General features: G+C 40.4%; 1 protein-coding gene across 2 annotated transcripts in view; it reads left to right on the top strand.

Annotated features, from left to right (window-relative positions):
• The window catches only part of LRRC34 (leucine rich repeat containing 34), a 958875-nt gene that overhangs the window by 298418 nt on the left and 633480 nt on the right, over positions 1 to 26977 (top strand). For both annotated transcript variants that reach the window (XM_044070081.1, XM_044070080.1), the window contains one exon: positions 24497 to 24561. In XM_044070081.1, coding sequence (XP_043926016.1) covers positions 24497 to 24561 — 65 coding nt within the window. The remainder of the gene's footprint in view (positions 1 to 24496; positions 24562 to 26977) is intronic.

The raw sequence follows: 26977 nt of genomic DNA, 5'->3' as shown, positions 1-26977 counted from the left end.
CCACCTCCTTAGAAAACAAAATGGAAAAAACTAAGGGTAATGCTGCTCAACGCCAGAAGTCTAAATCTCAAGATGCAGGCACTTGATGCACTCCTCAGCATGGAGAACATCGACGTCTGTGCAGTAACTGAAACCTGGTTCAAGGCTCCTGAGAGCACCCCAGCACTACCAGGCTATACCTCGTATCATGCTTTCGGCCCCAAAACCCTGGCCGAACCACAAAGGGAGGGGGAGTGTCCATATTCATCAAAGACACCCACACCTCCAGGTTAGTAGCAACACATGAAGCATCAGAGACCATACAGGTGCAACTAACCATAGGCAAAACTGCTATACAACTGGTAGCATGTTACAGACCACCCTCCCAATCTCAAGAACCCCACTCAGCCTTCCTGAAGACATTGGAGGATATGAATGTATCACAAAATACCATCATACTGGGAGACTTCAACTACCCAAACATAGATTGGGTAAATTATTCTAGCCCTAATACCCTAGCCCAAAGGTTCCTGGAATTCATAAATTAAAATGCACTGGAACAACTAGTCACCTCTCCCACTAGGGGAGATAATATACTAGACCTGATCATCACAAACATGGGGACAAAATGCTCCACACCGGAAGTATACCCCTCATTAGTGAGATCTGACCACAAACTAATCACCCTGGATATACATATCCCACCTCCACCCCAGCACAAAGACCACAGTGAAAAACTTCTCAAAAGCAGACTTCACTCTTCTTAAGACTGAGATGGTATCCTTTAAGCCCACTGTGCCAGTGGATACCACATCCCACAATGCCGAATCCTTCACAAATGCTTTCTATGGACATCTCCAAGAATGCATGGATCATGCAATCCCAAACAAATCCAAGTCCCTCTCCACCAAAGGTAAGCATCCTGTCTGGTGGACCTCAGCCATAAACAAATTGTATAACAAAAGAAGGAAGCTACTGCACGTCAGAGCAAAATCCGATGAAGGGAAGACATCTCTGATCAACATTAGCAGAAAACTATGTTCTCTCATAAAAACATCCAAGGCCAACTTTGAGAGAAAAATCGCTAAGGACACTAAAGATAACCACAAAGCCTTCTTCAGCTATGTTAGAAACCTGGTGGAAACCCTCAGATATGCTCAGAGTTGGTTCACAACAACAAAAATACACTGAACCCACAGATATTGCCAACATTCTGGCTGACAGGTTCAGTGCAAATTTCTCCCTCCTTCACCCCAAAAGAAGAAATACTTATCCCAGCTGAATGTAATCTCCCTGTCATCTCAGATGTCCAAGTGAGAACCGCCCTAAACAAAGAAAAAAACACAGCATCAATGGGACCTGACGGTATCCTGGGTTGCGTGTTACGTGAACTCCAAGAGGAGCTAAACCCACTCATAAAAATGCTATTTAACCTTAGCCTTACTTCGGGATATGTACCTGAACACTGGCGTACAGCAACAGTGGTCCCACTCCACAAGGGGGGGTGCCTCTACAGACCCTGGAAACTACTGCCCCATAAGCTTAACCAGCCTGGTCTGCAAAGCTATGGAAAGAATCATTATGGAACTCATAAACAGAGACATAGGGGACCTACAGACACTTGACCCCACCCAGTTCGGCTTTGTAAAGGGCAGATCCTGCCTTTTAAACCTGGTTGACTTTTTCGAAACAGTCACTAGAGCCATTGATGAGGGCAAAGCAGTCCATACAGCATACCTGGACTTGGCTAAGGCCTTCGACACAATACCCCACTCAGGCATCATAGATAAGCTCAACAGCTTAAAAGTAAACCCTTATGTCACTAGATGGGTTGCAAACTGGCTAAAGGACAGAACCCATAAAGTTAAAATCGCTGGAGCAATGTCAGACTCAAAGCCAGTCACAAGTGGTGTCCCACAGGGATCTGTCCTGGGACCCCTCTTGTTCGGCATTTACTTCTCAGATGTTAAAGCAAACATGGGAGGGCTGTGGCTGACAAAGTTCGCAGATGACTGCAAACTGGGCGCCATAGTCGATACACCAGCAGACACACACATCCTACAAAAGGGCCTCACAGAAACGGACAACTGGTGCCAGAGTCACGGCCTTAAACTAAATGCCAAAAAATGTATAGTCATCCCCTTTGGGAAAAACAAAGTACCCACAAATTATCACATAAACAGCAACCCACTGAGTACGGAAAAAGTAATCAGAGACCTAGGGATCCAAGTCGACAGCGACCTCTCATTTGACACCCACGTTGCCAAAGTGGTTAGAAAAACATTCTACCTTGCACACCTCATCATGAAGGGATTCACATCCAGATCCAAGGATGTCATTGTACCCCTATATTCCTCCCTCATCAGACCCATGATTGAGTACAATGCCCCATTTGGTATGTACCTCACCCGGCATTTGCAACAGCTGGAGAGACCACAAAAGTACCTCACCAAGAGGATCAAGGGTCTCCAACATATGTCTTATTCTGCCAGACTAAAGAAACTTCAGCTCTATTCAGTAGCATACCGCCTGCTCAGAGGTGATCTCTGCCTGACGTTACAAGGCCATGTCCAATCAGGATCTGATGGACATGTTAAACCTCAAAAAATCCAAATCCATCAGGACCACGAGAGCTAAAGACTTAAACCTCGGCAAAAGTATGAATAGGACATGCTGGAGAGATAGATTCATAACCCAGAGGCTTCCCATGCTTTGGAACAAGATCCCAGTTCGTATTAGGCAGAGCCCCTCACTGACTCTCTTCAAGAGAAATCTTGATGAGTGGATGGGAGATTGTATGTTTACCCCAGGGGTCACATCTGTGTCACTGCTAGACAGGGGCACAGTAAACTACTTCTATTATATAAGGGGACATTCATTGTGTCACTACTAGACAGAGGCACGGTATTCTAAATTTATTCTGTAGATTTTCGTACCATTTCAATGGGTGGCAAAAGCCACATCACTATGGCTAGGCTTACAAATGCCCCAGGGCAGATAGCCTAGTACTATACTATGAAACTATGAAACTATGAAATAAACAAGGATATAGGGACTCTCTCTGTATCCCACACAGTTTGGTTTTGTGAAGGGTAGATCTTGCCTGCTCATCTTGGTCAACTTCTTTGAGTCAGTTACCAGAGCTGTGGATGAAGGCAAGGTGGTTATACAGCCTACCTTGATCTGGCCAAGGCCTTTGATAGCATTCCCCACTCAGGAATCATAGGAAAATTCACTAAGCTAGGCATCAACCCCTATATCACTAGGTGGGTTGCAAACTGGCTCACAGAGAAACCCACAGTGTGAAAGTAGCTGCCTCCAAGTCATACTGCCAACTAGTCACGAGTGGAGTCCCACAGGGATCGGTCCTGGGTCCTCTCCTGTTTGGTATCTACTTCTCATAAGTCCAGGCCAACATGAAGGGACTCTGACTGACAAAGTTCACAGACGATTTTAAGTTGGGAGCCATTATTGACTCCCCAAGTGATGTTGACATCCTACAGAAAGGCCTCACTGAGACCAAAGACTGGTGTCAGAACCATGGTCTTAAGCTCAATGCCAAAAAATGTGTCATCATCCCCTTTGGGAAAAACCCACTTCCCATGAATTACCACATGGTAGTCCACTGAACACAGAAGGCATTATAAGAGATCTGGGAACACAGGTTGACAGCAACCTGTCTTTTGACCACCACATTTCCACTGTGGTCAGAAAGTCCTTCTATGTGGCACATCTCATTACTAAGGGTTTTGCATCCAGGAAGAAAGAGGTAATTGTCTTCCTCTACTCTTCCCTCATTTGGACAATCATCGAGTACAATGCCCCATTTGCCATGTACCTCACTAGACACCTGCAAAACTGGAGAGGTTGCAAAAGTACCTCACAAAGAGGATCCTAGGCCTTAAACACTTGTCCTATAAGGACAGACTCAAAAAACTCCAAGTATTCTGTCTCATATTGCCTGCTTAGAAGCGATTTCTGCTTGACTTACAAAGCCACGTCTGACTCAGCTCTGTTAGAAATGCTACATCTAAAGAAATCCCAATCCCTCCACACCACATGCTCCAGAGACTTCAGCCTCATTACCACAATCAACAGAACGTGCTGGAGGGACAGGTTCATAACTCAGAGACTGCTCATGCTATGACATAGACTTCCCATATATGTCAAACAGAGCACCTCACTGGCCTTTTTCAAGAGAAATCTTGATGAGTGGATGGGAAATAGAAAATTCACCCTGGGGATCAGTCCAGTGGCTCTACTCGACAGAAGCACTGGGAACTAAGGTCGGGTGGCACGATGCCAGGGTAATCCTAAGGGCTAGGCTTGTAAAGGCTCCAGGGCCATTAGCCTAGTACACACCTATGAACTTATGAACAGTAATGTGAATTATTCCTTAGTTTTCTAATATTGCTGGAGAATGACTTATAGTTATCCTTAGCTTCAGAAGGTAGCCTGTGTTCATGGGAGGCTATCTTGGTCTTAATAGCTGCTTTCAGTTTCTTGAGACATTTTATATTCTCATTGATATGATGGGTTCTGGCTTTACAAATTAGTTTAAATTGTTTTTTCATTCTGTTGTAAAGTTTATTTATATCTGCATACCATCAGGGAGGTTTGCTATTGAATTTGCCTCAGTATTTTGTCCTGGTGGAGGCAGTCTTATGAATGTATTTATTTAAATGAGCATAAATATTCTTGGCTTAGGTGTCTGCATATCCTGGTTCTATTTTGGGTGTAGCATGGAAGAATTTAGTGATTTTGTCATACGGTTGTAAATGGTTAGCTTTTCTTTGAAATCTCTAAAGAGAGGGGTGGAGGGAGCTAAGGCAGAGGATGTTCTGAGGGTAAAGGTATCCAGCTGAGAGATCAACAGTGGCAAGAGACTGGACTGGAACCAAGTTAATGAGAACTAGGTCTGAAATATTACTACTACTGGTGGGGTTATGGATAGTTTGATCCAGGGAATTCTTGTTCACCCAATATAAGAAACATTGTGCTTACTGGACATTAGAGGTATAAGTACACCAGTCTGTGGCTGAGGATTAGAGATCCATGTCTAATAAGAATTTTTTTCTAAGAATGCCAGGAACTTATCAAGAACCTGTGGAGCTATGGAAGGTGGCTGGTAAAAAGCTAAACGTTGATAGATTGACTTACTTAGTATAAGTTGGGGTTCCGTGAGCTCACTGGGTATCACTGTGGAAGGGATAAAATTCCTGATGAAAACTGAGACTCCACCACCATTACCCTGAGGGTTTGAAGGCATGATAGGCACACAGAGGAGCTGCTGTCTTTACATTTGAACCAATGTTTAGTCACAACACAGGCATGGACTAATTCTAGATGCTGAAGTGCCTCCTACATGAGCATTCAGTTTGTCATTAAGACTTCTGACATTAGGAAGGGCCTCCTTGACATTTAATTTAGTATTTGATTTGTTGGTTAGGTTGGGATGTTCATTAGATGAATGTTGCCTAAAAAAGGCACAGTGGTATTGGGCTTTGACCAGTATGACAAGTATGTGGAAGCCCTTGAATGAGAGGTGTAGACTATCTTTGGCAAAGCAAATAGAATTGTTGACCATCTCCTCCCAGGGATGCAAATACTGGACCCCCTGGAGTGACACCACCTGCTACTTTTCTTTGAATCTAGGTGTCATTCTCAGTGAGACTGGGAGACCACTCAAGACCTGTGTGTTATCCTTCATGGAAGCATGTGTAGCAAGTTCCAGCAAGTCCTTTCACATGTCTTTCAAGGACTTTAGTTCAGGATTGTTCATTCCAGCATGTCCTATGATCACGTTGTGCTTACACTTACTGGAGAAGAGGGTTTAAAGGGCTCTTGAAATATCAGTAATTCTCGCTCCAAAAAGAGGCAGCCAACTGCAATCCTGTCCTTGTTCAGCCTGGTAAGTATAGAATCAGTGTACTTGGCAATGGAGTCACCAGTTACTTCGAGGTTTCCAGATGTTGATTTATTCTTATTAGGCTCAGGGGTGTTTTGTTGTTTTGTAACATGTTGATGAAGGGGAGTGCTTGTATATTTATTTTGGGGGGGGGGGGTTCATTGACTTCTACTCTGATGAGTTCTTGTGACTTCGTAATGGCATTAGCATATGACTCTTTATTGGTAACGGAATGAGGATGTTGCATTCGTATGAATGGGGATGAAACTCACCACCTGCATGGGATTTCAAGAGGGCTGCCTCCAGATTATCTATGCATTTACACCTCTCTCAGATGGAGTCAATGTGGTTGAGCAATAGTTTATTTTCATTGAGCATGTGACAGTTATTACACTGCTGTAGGATACCAACTGGTAAAAGGCTAGCAGTGGAAGAAAGGTAGACTACCTTCTCTCCATGGTGGCCATTGCTATTATTTAAAGGAACCTGGGGAAGAAGGTAAGGGGAGATAGGAGGGAGGGGGATTATACAGTCCAAGTGAGTCCATAGGAGACAGCAACATGCAGACCTAAACATCTGTTAGCAAGTCTGTGCTGGTCCATGCAAATCAGTGCAAATCATTAAAGCTTAGAGCTACCTGGTTCCAGTCACTAATGAGAGGAAGGAAGAAGGATTAATTACAGTGATGACTAAGAGAAAAACATTGCTATGCCAGTGGTGTGCTCATCACAGTTGGCTGCATCTGATCTCAGTCTGAAGCAGATGGTAAAAAATAAAGACCAGTGCAAAAAATCTGTAAATTCAAACAATTAGTGCCAGGCTATCCAGAAGTAGCATCAGTCAATGTACTATCACTACACAAACCACTACTGCTTCAAGATGGCTCCCAAAGTAGGTCTGATCTAAGTTAGGAGTAAATAAAGCAAATAGTGAACTAAGTGGAAAAAAACAGTTACTGTAACAAAAATTTGGCAGGGTTAGATAAAGTAATTGAAATCAAATGGAAGTAATGCAGAAAATGCAATAATAACGTATCCGTCTCCTATGGGCTTTGATGCCTGCTGCTTGCCAGTGCAGAAAAGAATTCTTAGACTGTTTTGGAAGTAGCTGTAGTCCTGTTTGTCAGGGCACTGGGACTTGAAAAAAATGATAGTCTGTATGTTTTTCCTTTTGTTCCAAAAGTTATTTTGGTACACATGGTTGCATTAAAAAGATTCCTCATCACTGACTTTTGTTTTAGTTAGTTAGTTATTGCTTGATCTGACCCTGCACAGTCTCAGGCTATTCTCCTTGGTTTTCGTGCTGTCCCATCTCTGGATACCCCCAATGACTCTTTGCCAAGTACCTAAGATGTGACTCTTTTCTGGGTGGACCCTTCCTGATTCCTCTGGAAGTTGACCATAATGGAACTCATTCTTGGGGGGGGGGGGGTCCAGTTGGGACCGACAAGCATGGAGCCTGCAAGCCCTTATTTCTGCAGTGGCCAGTCAAAGCCCCTAGTGGAGATGGCTAGTGTATTGATGTCAGGATGTTGTCATCTCCTCCTTGTGTTATCTTGGAATGTCTAGTGAGGCTCTTGGTCTCCACTAGAGGTCACACTTTATAACCTTTCCCTCTCTTGCTGTGATAGTAGAGCTAGCTGTATCCCTCTCTGCCAAATCTAGAGGCAGCACAAGTCCACTCCTCAACTTAGGTCACCAGCTCACAGACAAATACCTTGCCTATGCTGCATCGAGCTGTCTTCACTGTCTTTTGTTTTTTAATAAAGTAAAATGGCAGATTTTTGATAATCCTTGGACTTCTGCTGCATTGTCATGCAGTATTCAAGTGAAGACTGTTGGAATCAAACCCATGTTTACTTAATATAGTTTACTATCAAAATGTTGATACTGGAAACAGTTTCTTACAAAATTACCGAAATGTTTATCTGACTTTGGTAATACCGAATTACTAAAAATGTCGGAAATGGTAACCCTGACAATCGACATTCGAACACCAGATGTTCCAGTGTCAAAAGTCTGTGTTACCATTAATGTTTTTGCAGGAGGCAAGCCCTCAGGCACCCTCCACACTCCATGCATATTATGTATACCAACTCCAAGATCACACTACAGTGAGAAAAAAAGGATACATTTCCAGATTTGCACTGTACTGTGATCTCAATTCTAAACATCAACTTTATATTAGCAAATGTGTACTCACTTTCACTAATATGAATTCATGCATTTTCATTTCGACATTATGAGCTTTGGTAGAACACACATTCGACCAACCCCTTTTCATTGAACTGCATTTCCACATTTTGATAGTAAACCACTTAAAATGACAATGACTTTTTTATTCTTTTGCACTCTGCTTCTAAGTAGTGAAGACTGATGAAGTATTTTTTTTTATTTTTAATGGGACTTTGAAAAAATCACTAGAGCTTTATCATTTCATAGTATTTTGAACCCAGATTTTCCATGTAGTGTTAACAGGTCTACTCCTAATGAATTGTGCCACTATCGTTTACATTTTTTTTTCAGAAAATGTCATTTTGCACAGTAACTATGAGATCACCTTCTGAGATGGTATTGCACAATGGTAGCTCAGATTTCATGAAATAGATCCCTATGATGAGCATTCTGATTTTTTTCCAAAACTATTATTAATAACTGGTAAGGTTGGGAGTCTGTGTTTAGATAAGTGAATAATTCTTTTCTGTATTTATTTGCAATATTTTTACTCATAATATTTTTATATCTGGGACTTCACATTATGAACTGCTTGCACTGACCTTACACATTTCCATCCTAAAATACGAATTTTGGCAGGGGACATGATGAAATATGTTACAACTGCAAAATTATCTGTTCAGATAGAACAGTACTGATGTAGAGCTGTAACAGAATTTCTGCAAAAAAATAAATAAATAACCCCAGAAATTTAACTGCCAAGATTATGACTGAATTTAATTTGGTGAACAGTTTCTCATAACTGTATTAAAGTTCATTTTTACTTCAGATTTATACAGTATGCCACATCTGAGATATATCCTCATGAACTTTTGCACTCTTCTTAAGATTCCCATTCTAAAAGATGATTCCAGATAGGAAACGAAAAAAATGAATTATTTCTAGTACTCATCTTTAGTTGTAGAGCTGTACAATGACAGTACAAATTGTGAGTACTCTAAGATAGTCATGTTGAAATGTTTATTAAAATGGTAAACACAAAGTTACAAGAGTGTATTTGTTTTTATGATGCATACTCAGTTTCTGAAATCTTTACTGCCAAACTTGTCAAATGCCAATTTTTAATCATACCTGAAGTGCAACAGAACATCATCTTACTAGCTCAAAAAACATCAATCTTGGTGGAGAGACTTCTATGTCACAATAGAAGCCAAAATATAAAACAATCTGAAATTATCCCACTTGTCTTCTTCCACCAGTATGATTGCAGACAGTAGTATTCAGTCAGCTCAGCATATGAAACTTTCTGACCCTCTAACTTCTCCCCTTCCCCATTACATATAATGCCCTACTCTTTCACTTCTTCAAGTCTGTTTTGATGAGCAGTAAGCATGCAAAAAGCCTCCTGCTTCTTCAGTGTATTTTTAATGAGAAATATCTCTTTTTGGGTTTGACTACTTTATAATGAGCAACTAGCATTTGCCGCTCATTTTTCATTACTCTGTTCACATCAAACTTTTTATTCTTACAAATTTAGATTTCTCTCACAGTAGGTCTCAGTGTGTGTGTGCTTTGCTTTAGTGGCCAATTCTTTGCTGTACATTTCAATTTGCTTTCTGCATTCATTTTGTCTCCTGATTAAAAATAAGGTTTTAGAGATGATGTTTGGTTTTGTTATTCTACTTAGTGTCCGGATCATGTATGCTATGCAGTATGTTGTAGTTTTCAAAAACTGCGCTAATTGTAGGCACAAAATTCTTCCGAAGGTCAGCTACACTTTATGTGCATTTTGTCTTGGGGGCAAAGCCAGCGCCAGATCTAGCACTAGGCAACCTAGGCAGTTGACTAGGGCCTGTTAGTTGGGAGTGGTTGGGAGGGGCCCCCTGCTGGCCAGGTGGTGGGGGGAGGGCTGCCACAACATTTACTTTTTTATAAAAAAAAAAATTACAAGTATTCTTTAAGGGCATTCTTCAAGAATGCCCTCTCTCTCTGTCCATCCCTGCATTCAATGCCAAACTACCTCTGCATCTGTGCATCCTTACTTTGATGCACATACCTGTTGCTTGCTTCTTCCTTTCTGTATTCCATGCACAGAATTTAAATACAATAAGATGTTCCTGCTGCTTGGTATCATGAAGGTAAGATGTGTGTGTGTGTGTGTGTGTGTGTGTGTGTGTGTGTGTGTGTGTGTGTGTGTGTGTGTGCGTGTGTGTGCGTGTGTGTGCGTGTGTGTGTGTGTGTGTGTGTGTGTGTGTGTGTGTGTGTGTGTGTGTGTGTGTGTGTGTGTATGTGTGTGTGTGTATAAAGTGCTCTAGTTAGGGATGGCAGGTTAATTAATTTGCTCAGGCTCAAGCCGTATACCTACAGGAAACAAGAGATTGAATCCTCTACACCAATTACCAAACTACTAAAAAAGAGTATGAATTTCAGTGCATTTTCAAGGAATTCTGAGATTCAACAGATGAGATGTTTACTGCTGCTCATGCTAAGTCTGTGTTCAATGTGCAACTGTTTTGTTTAGCAAACGGTTATCACTGTTGTGCTGTAGAATTTAAAAGCAATGTTAGTAGCAGAACAGGTAGCATACCTGCTTTTGATGCAGACGGCTGTGGATTCTACTCCCATAATACGAAGATGGATTGCTGATATTGTGTTGTAGTTTAAAGGAAGTGGGGCACGTGGGTGCTGCAGTCCTGAGTATGTCCTCCTTTGGATGAGATGCCTGGTAACTATGAACCTGTTGTCGGTTTGCCATCCATACCCTATTGCAGTATAACAGGTAATTTATTCTTTAAGGGCAGCAAGCACTGAATTTGTAGATGCAACACTGAAATATAAAGTTGTTTGCTAGTAGCAACCTCTTCATTAGTTACAGATCTCTTTAATGTGGAATTATTCGGATAACTTTTGCTTTTGCAGAGGGTGTGCATATTGATTGATGCTGGTGGATTGTAAAGACGGACGTCTGAGTGGCCTTTTATGGTTGAAATGGTCTGAAATTGTCAGTTTTGTCATTACTGGGTCATATGTTTTGTTTCATTGCTTACAAGAAAAATTGTTAAAACTACAAATTTAAAACCAGCTCTAACAAGTGATGATGTATTATACAAGGAATATAATTTAATACAGTCAAGAAGGTGAATCAAAGAATGCATGCATGTATGCATGGCCCTAAAAATGTGTGCAAGGGGCCAATGGTTGGAAAATAGCCCAAAGGTAAACTTTATCAGCCACTGGCCAGATGCACTTTTTTGAATGTGGGTTTCAATGCTGTTTCAATAGCATAGAAGCGTTCTGTTAATTCTAAGTCTGTTTTCACTGTGACACTGTATTGTTTTGTTTAGCAAATGGCTATCAGTGTTTGTGCTATAAAATTTGAAATAAAAGTTTTAAATTAAATCCAAATATCTGTAATCATTGTAGAAGTTAAGCAGAAAATAATATTCACACTGAGAGATTTGAACAATGTTTATAGTAACTGGGGAGAAATAGCCAAATAAAGGGACACTGGAATGGCTGTTGGGTGGGTCTAATCCATTACCTTGCCTAGATCCCTATTTGGCCATGACCCAGCTCAGGGCAAAGCACATCAAAGATAATTGTGATATATGACATGATTTCATCTCAATGAGGGCTTTAAGGGAAGGAACAAATAAGCTGGTACTTAAGGGGAGAGTGTTCAGTGGAGGAGACTTCCATGTTTGTTACTTCTCATTTGGTCAACTCTTTTGACACGTAGAACACTGGTTTTTCTGAGTTTCATTAGTCCAAAGAGAAAAATAAATAAGAGAGAAGGATAAGACTCAGACTCAGAAGTACATCAGAGATGGAGAGAAATCTCTTTCCACAAAGGATTCTTCCCCATCTCTGTGCAAAAAAGAAAAAAACTAGGTTAGAAGAGTGCTGCTACTCACATTGCTTGTCCTAAGTTTGTTCCCAAAACTTCAGATTATAACTGTGGATGCTACTTCAGTGAAACTCTCCGGGCAGGATGGTATTAGATGATGCGTGCTTTTCTGAGGTTATAGCAGGCTTGGCACTTCAGCTTCCATCTTCAGGGTAGATGGGGTGTTTATTCCTTGTCCTGTTTTTCTGAAATCTCTTCACTGTATTGACACTACTTCTGTTGAGACCAGTCAACACCTTGCAGGCAATAACACTGACACTGACAGAAGTGTTCTGATGTCTTCCATGTTGATGGTGCTATTATTGTTAGTGGCATTGATGCCCGTGTTTTTAGGGATAGACACCATCACAACTCTCAAAGTTATGGCCAGACCCTTAGTACAAGCATGCACTACTACCCACAATGTCATTATGGGGTCAGCATTGCTTTACCTTTTGAGTCCTCGGGCATGTGATTTTTCAGCACCAACTCAGACCTTATTGGTTTTTCAATACGACTGACCAGTGTGGGTAATACACATTAAGCTTTGCAACTGGGCATCTCATTGATGCATATAGGCATAAGTTGTTGGTGCACAGCATCAGTGATGTCAGCTGTTAACAGTGCTTTAATGTCACTTTCCCACTGACATTGCAAATTTTTCTGCGTGTGCCATCTTTGGCACTTGTAGCCGTAGTTGCCTGAATTAGAGGCCCTTTCTGCCTACTTCTTTAAGTAGTCTTTTTGTAGCAAGGCAAAGAGACTTGAGAGTTGCAGATGCAAGCTATGTAATGTGGTTGCATTGGATCCAGCTTCTTGTTTCTTCTTAGAATCTTCCCTACTAAGGAGAAGTAGAAGGCATACATGTAGGAGGAAACACATTGACTCCCCCCTTGGAGTCCTGTAGACCAGACAAAGACAGTGGAGCTGAAGTAGAATCCTCATCATCCCCCCAGATCATCCTAAATTTGGGGAGAACCTTGAAATGATGAGGCACAAGGAGGATAGTCCACGTATACCATGTTATCTCTGCAAAGGATCCAGCAGGAAGCTTTCCAGTCTTCCAAGCATTTGTTCTTGTGATTCCTCCTGCTGACACAGTGGTTGCTCTTGTCCTCAGGGAAGCGCCAAAAGAGCCCATTGTTGTGTCATCTGTAAAGTGGAGGCCAAACAACATCTATGAGCCCTTTGAGATTTGGAATTGTTGGGTTCAAGCTCCTTTGTTTGAGTTTATAGTGACTGCAGCAGTTCTCAGAAAGACTCCCACTCTGTACTACCCTGCTGTATACCCTAATAAAAAAATCTAGGACAATGAACAGATTCAATAAGCAGGTTTATGTGTCTTCCACCTTTGCTATAAGGGCACTAAAGTGTTTGTTTCACATGTTAAGGATCAGTAGGAGCTTGCTGAAGAGATTTCTAAGTCAGTGGAAGAGTTACTGGATGATAAGGTTAAACTATGTTCACAGGTGACAGCAGTGTTGTCCGTACCAAATGTAATAATTCCTTGGATGGTGCAGCCAGGTCAGAAGGTAGTGGCATTGCCTCTTGCCATCATGCCTGGCTGTGTCTGACTGATTTTGCTGAAAATTTAGGGTATCATTCCTTAATAACACTTATGATGGCTTCACTGTGTTTGGGTCCAAGGTTAAGGAAAACCTGAGAGACATTAAGCAAGAGGGGAAAAAAAACCTTGCTGCTGCTGGCATCAAATTTCAGACATGTCAGCATCCCCTTTCCAAAAAGTTGTGGTACAGGCATATTCATCAGCATCAAGGAAATCAGACGTCTGGGAGAAACTAACAAGGCCATCATATCTTCCAGGACACCAACCCAAAGGCAAAAATAATGAACAGTACAAGGAGCATTGCACTTGTCCATCTGGGGAAGAGCAGACTAAATCCCAAGGATTTGCCTTGACTGTCTCTCTTGGGAGCTAGTTGTGAATTTTCTGCCCCTCCAGTTTTCCTGCATAGCTGTCCATCATCCAGGGCAAGTGGCTTGGACAGTAGCATCCATAGACTAAACTGCTCCCTTCTACTCCACTCCCCACCCTACCCAAACTCACTACCATTATTCGGTGTCCCAGCTCATCAGAAGAGTGTGATGAGAAACGTCTTAAATGTCATTCAAAAATAGCTATACAGAAGGTCCCACCAGAGCAGAGAGGATCGGGGCATCACTCCAGATTCTTTTTAGTCCTGAAGAAAACAAAGGACCTCAGACTAATTGTGACCTTATACAGTCTTAATGAATTCGTCCCCAAAGAAAAATTCTAGATGGCCACGGTGCAATCAGTTTTACCTGTTTGTCAGAAAGAGGTTGGATGTGCTTTTTGGGTCTCCAAGATTACTGTTTCCTCTTAGACTGCAAAGAGGTTCAGGAATTTTCTGTGCTTCTGGGTAGGGATCAGTTTTAGATGCTTTGTTTTGGCCTCACCTCAACTCTTGGGTGTTTACCAAATAAATGACTGTAGTTGCAGAGAACTGCGTGCTGCTAGAGTTGAAGGTGTTCCTCTTACCTAGATGACTAGTTGCTGGATGCAATGACTTTAGACAAACTAGTGGCAGCATGAAGTCTCTTCTACCACTACTTCTACCTTTGGAAGTTATGGTGAACATGGTAGAGACCTAGATGGAGCCATTTCAGGCTGTTACATAAAATTGAAGGCGATCTATGCATTCTAACCTGTAAAGTTTGTCTTCCCTAAAACAGGATTCCTCCTTTGCAGTTAACACTAGCTCAGATTCTTCAGTTATAGACAGTCTGAACAGCACTTTACTCAAGGTAGTAAGTCTCATAACAGCTAAAAAATACATGGTTCTTCATGCTAGGTTTCTCTTTTGTAAAATTCTCCCAAGTCCTTTGGGTTTCCAATACCATGACGGGAATGGACCCCATCCCTGTAATTCATGAAATTAGTATTATTTCAATCTTTGATGTTAGCCAAAAGTGCTTATTGCAGCATCCACATGAGGGCTCAGCAATGGAACTTAAAAGTACATTTGTCAGAGTTGACAGATCAGTTATCTTCCCAAGTTAAAATTTCCAAGGCAGGTAAAACTAGCTTGTAATGGTAGCTTCACACTCACAAGTTTACTATAGTTATCCTTTTCCCCATCCAACAATCTGCAAATCAGTATTCTGTTGATGAGGATGGTCCTCCTCACTCTGCTGACATTTTAAGACATAATCTTCAACAAACACTGTACCTTACTGGCATATAGGTAGTAGTGCCCTACTACTCTCTGCCTGGCAGTCTCTCACTGCCTCATATTCCTCCCTCTGCATGTCTGTGGCTGTGAAGGACCAATCAAATGTCAGAGCAGTGTAGTCCTTCACAGCCACAGACAGCAGCCCTCAGTTTTTTTTCTTGTGCCACTGGAACAGAAAGATCTCTGAGAAGGCTACCTTTCTCTGGCAAACTTGTTCTCTGGAGCTCAGAAAAGAAACTCTTTGTTATTTTATTCCTCCCTCTTTCTTTCTTATCCGAGGTCCTATCAGTGCTTGTAATTTATACAGTTGTGATTTGTGTGTTTCTTAAAGAGAAGAAAAAAGTGCATCTTTGCAGTATTTTATTTATTTATAAGTGAGGGATTGTTCTGTGTGTGGTTAGCTAAATGTTATTTTCTCAAGGGTTTATAACCCTTTTTAAGTGTTTATGGTGTTTTGTGGATGCCTGACTGACTTTCTGTACTGGGACCACTTTTATCAAGTTCTGACATTACCATGAGCTGCCATAATCGTAAGTAAATTGCAGCTGTTATTTCGAGTGATTTAAGGTATTATTTTCTATCTTTTGACAAGAAAACTTGCTGTTTTAAAATTTTTTCTTCATATCTTGAATGAAGTAATTTAGTGATATTTTAAACAAGTTTTTTTTTTTATTTAAGTTGTGATTTTGGCACCATGTTGTTTTCCGACAGGAATTTTGCATAAGTTTTAACTAAATTCCGGTGATAAGGCTAATTTACACAGTTTTATGCAGGTGAGTCTGAAATTAGCCTTTTATTGGGAGTTTTGATGATATGTATTGGTTCTTAGTGTGCATCTACTGAACTACTGGCTTTTTGCTGCAGTACAGGATTTGTTTTCTGATTAAGTAGTCCTTATATTGCTTTTTAAATGGAAATATAGGGGTGTTATCACTTTATATACTGGGAGTACGGTTTCACCAGTAGTTGGTACTGACCTGGCTAATATTTTGTCACATCCAGATGGACACTGAAACTGTGCCTCCCTCACCATTTACCCCACCTGCACCTAAATAACATAAAAATAAAACAAAAAAAAAATATGCCTCAGCCTACAGGCGTTGACTCTGCAGTAGCCTTAGCTAAGAGCAGGCTATCAGACCACTTGCCTTCTTTTACCTCCAGGTCCCCTGGTGTGGTGTTGGTTACCACAACAGTGCATGACAAGAGGGTCAGACACATTCTCCAGGGCTGTACCATTGCCTAGTTCAGATACTGGAGAACCAAATTCTTTAGATGCAGGGGAATTCAGAGATTGCCAAGGATGAAAAGTTTCCCCTGTGGAATCTCCCACTAGTGCATTGCATGCTAAGAATAGACAGAAAACTTACCATAGCTGAGCATCAGTTTCTTTCAGGTTTCCCACTAGATCCATTGTTGAAGTAGTTGATTGCAGGGTGCATACCTGGGTTAATAGTAACTCTGTGCTTCCACCCTCAGTCTTTCTGCTCTGGATCCTGATTTTGAAGGAGATCAGGTGTCTTGAGAGTTCTGATCTAAGTTGGATCAGTCAGTTTTATCTGGTGACAAGCAAATACAGGAACCAAAACAGACGTTTTGTTTTTCCCCAGTGCTGGCTAGATTTAGGGTGTAGTTAATTGTGAACAGTCTTCTACTGCCCTCGAGATTGGCAGGGTTTATGATGATTTGGAGAATGAGGCACTGATCCTTGAGCCCATCCCTCCATTGAGCTCAACACTGTAGGATGTTTTTAAGAAAATTTATAGTTCTCCGTTGCTTACTGAGGCTCTTCCTAAAAAGTATTTAGGAAATTTAGGGTTTTGACTGCCTTGCCAAGTCTCCAGGGCTCCTTGTCTGTGGGCACTGCTTCTATGTCTCCATCTATGGTTTCTAATAAAAAAGTCTGCCTTTACAAATCTAGTCCTTCAAGATAAACCAGACAAGTGGGTAGAATCTGAGGGGAAGAAGCTGAGGCAGTCCAGCACAGTAGCTTTTAAAATATTTAACTTGTCACTGTTTTATGTGGAAGATTGTGTTGAAATGCATGTATAGTTTAAAAGAGTTTGCTGCATTGTTGCCTGTTGAGCAAAAGGTTTATGTTAAACATATTGTTTCCCGTGTTTATTACGTGTCAAAACATGCGTTAAAGGGTATCTTGGAAGGGGCTGACACTATTTCTAGAAATGCAGCTTTGTCACTGGTGATGAGGAGGTATGCTTGGTTGTGCAGTCAAAATTTTTCTGATTACTTAAAAAGTTGCATTTTAAATGCCTTCACTGCGTCTGTGTATATGGTACTGCATATTAGATTGTTAAGCACTGTGATGACAGAGGTAAATTGATGCAGGGTGTATCAAAAATGTTTCATATTCCTAAGTTTTCCTCCTTTAAACAAGATAATTTTTGGCAGCCTCTTAAAAAGAAGTCCCGGCCTAACAAGAACCAAGGTAACAAAAGAAAACTACATGACGACAACTCCATCAACACCAAAAGGATAATCTGCCTGCCAATGTATACCGAGGCGAGGCACACATTTCTTTTTTCAAATATTCCATCATGTGCTATACCTCTCAAGTTTTTTCTCAACAAGGCGACAAGGCCGACAGTGGTTTCTGACAAATGATCCTCAACATTATGAGTAAGAGTTACCAATGGCAGCTGAAGACCATCCTTCTCTGTTCAGGGGAGTTTCCTCCTCATCCACCTGATCAGTCTTTGCTATTCTCTGTATCTTCCAGCATATGCTGGACTCAAGGGTCGTAGCACCAGTGTCTTCTGAGAGAATAAGGAGGTTTTATTCCTGAATTTTCCTGATTCCAAAAAAGAAAGTGCATGGAGACCAGTACTGGACCTGTCTTTTCTGAATACCTTCATCCAGATTCCCAAGTTCAAAATGCTCACCCTACAGACAGAGCTTCCTCTTTTTCTGGACCACTGCTTCATGGTGACCCTGCACTTAAAGCATGACTGTCATCATATCTCCATTGCTCATCATTTTTAGAGGTATCTGGTATTTGTTGTCTATGGGTTGCACTTTCAGTTTTCTGTATTGCCCTTTGGGCTTCCCACTGCTCTCAAGTGTTTATAAAATGTCTTGCTTCAGTAGTGGCCCACTGTCGTTCTATGGGCATCTACATTTTTCCTTACTTAGATGACTTGCTGATCTGTGCAAAGTCTGCATCCAATTGTTTGAATTTGTTATAGACGATTTTCACCTTACTCTCTCTTCTAGGGTTCAAGTTGAGCCTCCTGAAGTCATGTCTGCCCCCTCACAAAGGCTTGTCTTTCTAGGGTGCTTTATCAACTCCAACATAAGAATGGCTCTTTTGCCCAAAGTCAAGAGTCTTTCTTACCAATGAGTGTTTCTGGAATTCTCCAAAAGGAATGCTGCCTTAGCTTGAGAATTCCTGAAAATTTGGACTGATGGAGTCCATAATTCTCATGATACCACTGGTTCATTGCCACATATGAAAAATTCAGTAATATACCTGAAATTGTTGGACTCAACGCCCACTTACCAGTGCTTCCTTTCATCAGGCAAGAGTTACAGTGCTAGAGAGAACAGTTGCCTGTCAATCCATGACTTCTGTTATTTCCTCTGATTCTGGTGCAGTCTGTCCAGACAGATTAGTCTGACTTCACATGGAGAGCTGTGTCAATGGGGGAAACAAGTGCATGCCACTTGGTGTCCCAAGGATGCTTGGAAGAACATCAGTATCAAGGAGAGTTTGGTGGTAATTCAGACCTTGAAGAATTTTTGTCACATATTAACTTCGGGTCCTCTTTAAGTAATTATGGACAACACCACAGTAATGCGGTATGTCAACAAATGGCAGGGTACAAGGTCTTACCCTCTGTTCTGATTGGAAATGATGCCCTGGGAGCTGGCTTCTCAGTATTCTCTGACTGTCCAGGCTTCCGATATTTTCATCAGAGCAGAATGTTGTGACTGACAGACTAAGCAGATTGTGGGCAGACCCACACAAGTGGAAGCTCAAGCCAGTGGTGGTCCAGGATGTAGTCCATATATGGGGAACACATCAAGTAGATCTGTTCTCCTCCTTTCAAAACAGACAGCTAGAAAATTTTTTTTCCAAGAAATCCTTGCAGTCATGTTTGGAGGGTAGACACATTCTCAATCCCCTTAGACGAGAATGTTCCTTTATACGTTTCCACCCTTTGCTCTGATTCAGAAGGTACTTCTCAAAATTCAGAAAGAAATGCCAAACATCATTGTGGTGATACCCTACTGGAATAGGCAATCTTGGTTCTCCCTTTTAATAGTATTGGCCAATAGCAACAACCACAAACTTCTTCACGCACTGCATCTGCTCAGCCAGTCTCATAGGCATCTGGTGCACCCTGATTTAGAGAAAATTCAGTTGACAGCCTGAGTGATTCAGTTTTGACTCTCTTTAGGTCCCTGATTCTTGAGAATGTGTATCAGGTGTTAAAAGAGGCCAGAAAAAAAACTGCTACTAGAAAATTTTACATCTATAAATGGATAAAGTTTTCTAAGTGGTGCTTAAATGGGAATAGGGGTCTATTGAGGTTACTGTTCCCCTGATCTTGAAATATTTGTGTGAGCTACTTAAACTATAGTCCATGGCTGTGTGTGTGAGTAGATCAGAATTTACCCATGATTGGTGTGGTTTGATCATGACGGTGAAGTCCAAGAGGTTAAGCAAAGACAACCATGGATAAATCCTAATATACCCACAAACATGAGCAGACTGTTGCTATGATATAATTGCATTATTTAAGAAAGAAATTGCTTACCTTTCTTAAATAATATATTTAGCACTTCTTCCTCATTCTCCTCCCTGAATTGATGTACTGTACTCCACGCTTGCACTGTACATCAGTGCAGTGCAGGAGAAACCATGGATAAAATAGAATTGCCATTGCTGTTTATTTTTGTAACAGTTTAAAAAAACAGTTTTTATGAGGGACAGTGCAGAAATATAAGGAAAATCAGATAGGTTTCTGTTTGTTTAGTTTTCCAGAATGCATCTGATTTTTCTTATATTTTGCTTTGTTCCTCAGCATATACCAATAGCAACTCAGGCCAGACTTTTTTCTTTTGGTATATCCTTAGTTTACAACAGGCATCCAGCATGCTTGTTTTTTAATAGTAATGAATCTTTATTGTATAGTTCAGGATGACTTATTGTATGAGTCAGTGAAGGTGTGTTTAGCAGCCAGCTCTGCTCATATGCCAGTGGATCCCCCTATTTCTTCTTCTCTTTTGGTAAAACAATTTTTGAAAGGAGTGTTGCATATGAGACCCCTTTGCAATCAAATTCCCACTTCATGGGATCTCAACTATGTTCTAGAAAAATTGACTTTGCGACCTTTTGAGCCAGCATCTCATGCTGGTCTTAAATTCTTAACATGGAAAGATGTTTTGACATATGCAAGGAGAGTTTCTGAGCTGCAAGCTCTCATAGTGGGGCACCCTTGCCTTGTTTTCCAGAAGGACAGGGTTTTGCTCCACACTAATCCTTCTTTCATGCCAAAATGATTTCAGAGTTCACTCTTAATCAATCCATCACTCTCTCTGTGCTCTTTCCAGGTCCTAAGAATTGTGGAGAGAGGATTCTTCATATCTTGGATGTGCATCAGCAGCTTAGGCACTACTGTCTTAACAGAACAAACCCTTTAGGAAGACTGAAAGGCATTTTATTTCCTTCTATGGGGCAGAGAATTGTTAACCTGCCTCTAAGCAAACCATTGCATGTTGGTTGCCATCTGGTGCTGTTTTTTTGTTGCACCCACCATGACAAGGCAAATCTAGGCAAGGTAAAGGCACATTCCACTAAGAATTTTTCCTCGTCAGTAGCATTTTGGAAAAGGTGGACTGTACTACAAGTATTCTAGAGGCAGCAACTTGGTCTTCAGTCCATACTTTTACAAAGCAATACAAAACTTGCATGCCTTTTCTAGATCCAGAGCAGGCTTCACTAGGACCCTTCTCCAGGTGCTCCTGCCCCTTCATCCATCCTACTCTCAGGTTGGGTAAACTTTGGGAATCTGGTCATATGCCAGTAAGGCAGTGTGTTTGTTGAACATAGTACAGTTGCATAAGTTCCACTTAACATGTAACAGTAGATGTTCGTAAAACTCACCACCCTACTGGCAGCACCATCCCACCAACCCCCCTTTACTTGGATGTATATAGTTTTTGTTGGTGGTTGCTGCTGGTTTTTGTTTAGTAGCTTTTGTTGTGCATATGTGTGTGTGTGTATGTGTGTGTGCGTGTGTGTGTGTGTGTGTGTGTGTGTGTGTGTGTGTGTGTGTGTGTGTGTGTGTGTGTGTGTGTGTGTGTGTGGTCTTTTGTTTGGAAGAGTAGGTTTTTGCAAAGTTTTTTTTTTCTATCTGCTTTTCCTTTTGGGCCATAGAGAAAAAAAATGAGGGCTGCTGTCTGTGGCTGTGATGGACTATCCTGCTCTGGCAGTTGATTGGTCTTTCACACCCACTGACATGCAAAGAGCAGACCTCTGAGAATCATGTCAGTAGGGCAGTGTGTACTGCGAACATTTGCTGTTACAGGTAAATGGAACTTAAGTAATTGTACTTTTTCTTATAGAGCAATTTCCATTAACTCAGACAATGTGGCTGTGGTGTAATACATGAACAGTGAGAAATTAATTTGAGAGTATGGGAATGGGCTTTGACAAATCAGTCATTTTCTGACGGCCAGTCTTTTTTATGGGAGGGCCAGTTCCATTGTGGACTGGCTCATTAGTTGCCTGCTTATGTCATGTGAATGGTATTTTGCTTGTCAGTAGTACAAAAAAACTATCTGGTCCCTGGGGGAATTCTTACTTGAACCTATTTGCTTCTCTGACCTCTGCCAAGTACAAAAAAAATTACCCCATGATTCTCCTGCTGGCGAACATCCCATGGATGCTGTCATCCAGAAATGGACCCATGATTAATTTATGCTTTTCACACATTTCTCTCTATCCCAAAGTGCATACAGAAAGCTAGACAAAACAAGTCTGAGCAATTCTCATAACCATGTTTGACTCTCTCTGGTTTGGCCTCTTCTGAGGCCCTCCAGAGCTCTGTTGACCCACTTATCTGGCAAGTTCTACCCATACCTTCATTTCTTGAGGTTAACCACAGAGGTTACACCACTTCTGACAATGCCAAGGGATATTTCATACCCTCCTAGGATCATCAAGAGCTTTAGCTTTCCCAAGGAAGCATGTAAAAACAAATAGACACTGTTTTTCATCCAGGCTGCTTTTCATGGATTAGATCACTTTTTACCTTTTATGACAACCATTTTGGACTATCTCAGATCTTCAACACCAGCCTAAGATATTCCTTTATTAAAGTTCACCTTGATTACACTTCTGACTTTCATTAAGGTTTCCAGAACTCTTCATGTGCTTATTTAAAAGTCTGCAAAGCTTCCTCAAAGTTGTTCTTTAGATTAGATCATCATCCAAAGAACTGTTCTTCCATGGGATTTGCACTTCATGCTTTAAAAAAGAATAATAACCTTTTCTTCTTTAAAAAATACCTCTGAAGTGATTTAAAAGTATTTGTTCTGAAAGACTTTTAATTTTAACCACTGTCTGTGCTAGAAGGATTTCTAAGTTATAGATCATATGAGTGATTCACACTTACTTTGTCTTTCACAAGGATAGATTGTTTTTATGAACAAACACTTTTTTTTACCCACGGTAGCCATAGGTGCAAGTTTGAATCATTATGGTACCTATATTGTTTTCATAATTATTCAAAGAGAAATGTTTACTTCATTTTCTGGATGTGCACAGGCAACTTGGATTCTGTGTATAGAGGTATATTTCTAAACAAATATTCTCAATTGTTTTTTTTTTTCCTCTTACAAAAAATTGCCCCCCCCCCCCCCCCCGAGAGCTATCATCACTGGCTTGTGATGCCAAGCCCATCACTGTCAGTCTGGTAGCTGCTGTGCAAGTCTCTATTTGCACTGGACCAATGACCAGCTAGGGAACTTTCTTTCCCTGCCTCTGAAGTGGACAAGGTAAAAGATGCCACTCACTCGCACCCTACCCCCCCCCCCCCCACATCTGTTCTAGTATCTGAACAGCTTCTCAAACTCTGGTCATCTGGGTTGCAGTCAAGGCTTTACCCTTTGTGCCACAGATCTAGGCCTAGGCTTCTGATGAAATTTGATTTAATACCCCATTTAGCTTTAGTTACTCTGACCAAGACTACCTTTATATTGTGTATACTTTTGCATGTGTATGGTTTCCTTGGCTGGATGCAGTAGTTCAGACTTGGTATCACTAAATGGTTGTACAGATGAAAAATTGTTTCCTTTTTTGTTTGTATTGATGATGTCTAGTACTTGTTTACTACAGTATTGCCATGTACTTCGTGTTTATGGCTAGTTCTAAATAATCTTGTGGTATATCCATCCCTTTCATTCATCCGCATTGTCTACTACCTCTTACCTCTCTGTTTCTCTCTTTCTGTGTCTTCCACTTTCCTACCATGTTTTGCTGTCCATTACAGCAAGTTAACATTTGGCATTGCTGTTTGCTTGTCTTTCCTGACTTTATCCCCTTTTCCAACAATTTTCCTTTGTGGGTAGATGCAGGTTGAGGGAACATTATGTGATTAATATTGTATATTTGTGTCCTTTCTGTTGACTGCCTGAGTGGGAATGCAATTGCCTGGATGCTATTCCTCTCAAGGTAGTCTGTTTCTAGAATATTGATTTCCTGTTATCAGTTCTGCCATTGTCTGCAGCTCCCATTTTTTGAGTGTATTTTTTGCCGAAAGTTGCAGTGGTCAGGAATGTCATTTTCCCACACATACAGTGATCTTAGAGTTAGAATAAGTATGAGAGGTTCAGGGGCAAAGCCTGCTGCATGGTGGGTTTTTGATATTCTAGTCCTTACAAGAAAAGTAATTTCTTATTTTTAGCCTTTTCTGAAACCTGGTTGTCAGCTGCCTTGGTCTTGGATAATCATTTGTTGACGTAATAGTTTACAATCGTAGTGATACATTTTTCCAACTTAAAGAAAAAAAACTTTTAGCACTTCACTGTATGTATTAAATATAAATCTGAGTATGAAGATATGTGATTTTGTAGATAATATAACTTTTCTCTTCTTTACTATTTGTGTATGGTGTGCTATAAAATGATTTATTGATTTGATGCATTTACTTTACACTACCCATTCAGAGAACTTGCAATTAAATGAACTGAACAACTGTTTTTGTACATTTAATGAGGAATTATCAAGTATGTAATATGTTTGGTGAAATAACACGCACTGATGCTTTAATGAAACCTAATTGTTGCCCTTTATGATTTTGGGTTTCAGGCTTAGACCTCAGATACAACAGCTTGACTGATACTGGAGCTGAGCATATTGGAATTCTGTTGCGGGTAAAATTAGATTTTCATTCTCTGCTATCCTGCTGTTATCATTCTCTGTTTCTTTATTGTCATTGCCTTCTTTATGTATCTTTTCCTGTCTTTTTTAAATAATTTTGTATTCAGATTTTTCTTTTTACAGGCTAGAGTAATACTGATTTATTTATTTTTATTTTATTTGTCCTTTGGGAGCTGCAAAGTTCGACTGAGCCAATGGCACATTTTCAGTGGAGGCTGAGGAAGAAAAGCTCCACAAAATGACATTTAAACAATAGTTGATGAGTCATTTATATACAAAGGGCGAAAAGCCTCACAACAGATTGCTCATCAACTTATTGTAAAATATTTAATTTTATGCTAGGGGAGAAAAGCCCCGCAGCAGATTAAATACTTTATAATGAGTTGGAGGGAGAGGCTCCACAAACACATAAAACATTTTATATTAAGTGATAAGTAATTATATAGAAAGGGAGAAAAGCCCTATAACAGATAAAACTCTTAACAGTAGATTGGGGTGTGCCTTATATACCAGGGGATAAGAGTCCCACAACAGATTGAAATACATTTACAAAAACATTTTTAGGAGAAATTGTGATCAAGAATATAATATGTACTGCATGTAGCAAGACACTTTGCAGAAGTGGAGAGCCTATATCTAGTAAAGTAATATATAGTTATTCAAAATATTGACTAAATTTCTAATATATGGAGGTGAGAAATAATAGAGTATTCTGATGACATAATAGAGTAATAAAATGAGAGTAGGAGTAATGCATGGGAGGGAAAACTAAGGACATCATGAGAGAGAGATGATTAATATTTGAGGGATGAGAATATTACTGAAGGGCACTAGAGAGGAAGTTGTAAGTGTTTGGTTACTAAGACAAAAAGGTGGGAGAGCATACATTATTAGTATTTTATCATTAAAGTGAAAGCTACTTTTGATGTTAGGCCATTACTGTCTGCTAAGATATGGAAGTGTTAGTGATTCAGTGTGTGAAAGGCATAGTTACAGTAAGTAGGTGGTCATGCATCTGTTTTGAGATGTCTGTGCAGGTCCAGGTCAGGTGTCAGATATTTTTTAGACTGGTCTTTGTATTGAAAAGGTTGCTAGTATATTTAAGGGATAAAAGGATGGCATTCTAGGAATGGGCTACATAGCTGGAATAGAGAGATGCTCCTGCTGACAGGTGTGGTTTGTAGGTAATGAGGAGAATTTTTTTATTGGATTAAGAAGATGAGAAAGAAATATTTTTCGTAACAGATTAGCTAGAGCATTGAGAATCACACTCCTTTTCTTAGCCCTAGTATTTCAGTGTTTTTATTCCCTTTTCTGCAGTAAATATCACTTTTTAGTGTAAAAAGTAGAGAAATCCTGGATCCACTGTGTTAATGAGTTGCTACTAGCATTTTCGAAAAAATATATGCAGCATAGATCTACTTTTAAATATCAAATCCCAATATTCCCGAAGACCAAAATACCGAGACCATAATGCCTAAACTTCATTACACTGAAACGTTATAATCTTGAATGTTAAAATAGCAAATCAGCTATGAAAACACTGCTGCTAAGCTTTAAATAGAATGCTGTGACTTTAAGACACTGTATATTGTACCAAACTAAAAAACAGAAAAACATGCCTGACATTACATTGCAAACTTCAGTAAGTACTGGAGAGATGTGTACTTCTGTAAAGTCTGACAAAAAGTAAGCTAGTCTTGCTCAAGGAAGGCTAAAGAGATTTTGTTGCACTTTAGACATGCAGCCATATAGAATGTTATATTAAACATTTTCTTTGGTGTAGTGTGATCTCGGAGTTGATAGCTTTAATTAGCAGGAGACATGGGGGCTTGCCTCCCTGCTTAAATTTAGAGAAGTAGAAAGTGGTTTGGTTTTATTTGTTGCTATCTTTTTTGTGGTGGAGGGTAGGAAATTTAGGTTTGCTTTTTGTTTTTGATATTTTGAGACTTGATGTTTTAAAGTTTCAGGATATAGGAGTTTCGATGTTCTGGTCTCGATATTTTGGTCTTCGACATTATGAAAATTCATTATTTTAAAGTAGATCCATGCAGCATATGAGATTTACACTTGACTACGTTGCTTACTTATAATTTTGAGATAGTTTTATCTTATTCTGCTTTGTATCTAGTCATCTCTATTCATCAGCCTGGCAGTTTGCAGCATTTTGTTACCCTGCAATGAACAGATGGAGATTTAGATGCCAGGTGTGACTGGCACCTATGGTGAGTGGATAAGAGTAACATACAGTTGTGTAAGTAAACTTACCATAGCAGATGTTCAAATGATCACTGCTGCAGTAGCCTTAGTTGTATGAATTATATTCTTCTAAGGATATAACAGCCTGACAGCTGCCAAAGCTTCAAGGCTCCTTCCACACACCCAAACTGTCATGCAGATAGAGCTCAG

This window comes from Protopterus annectens, chromosome 4.part1 (assembly GCF_019279795.1).
Source record: "Protopterus annectens isolate FY-2018-M chromosome 4.part1, PAN1.0, whole genome shotgun sequence".
NCBI classification, from domain to species: Eukaryota; Metazoa; Chordata; order Ceratodontiformes; family Protopteridae; genus Protopterus; species Protopterus annectens.
The sequence above is the reverse complement of the archived record's forward strand: the minus strand, read 5'-3'. Positions and strand labels throughout refer to the sequence as shown.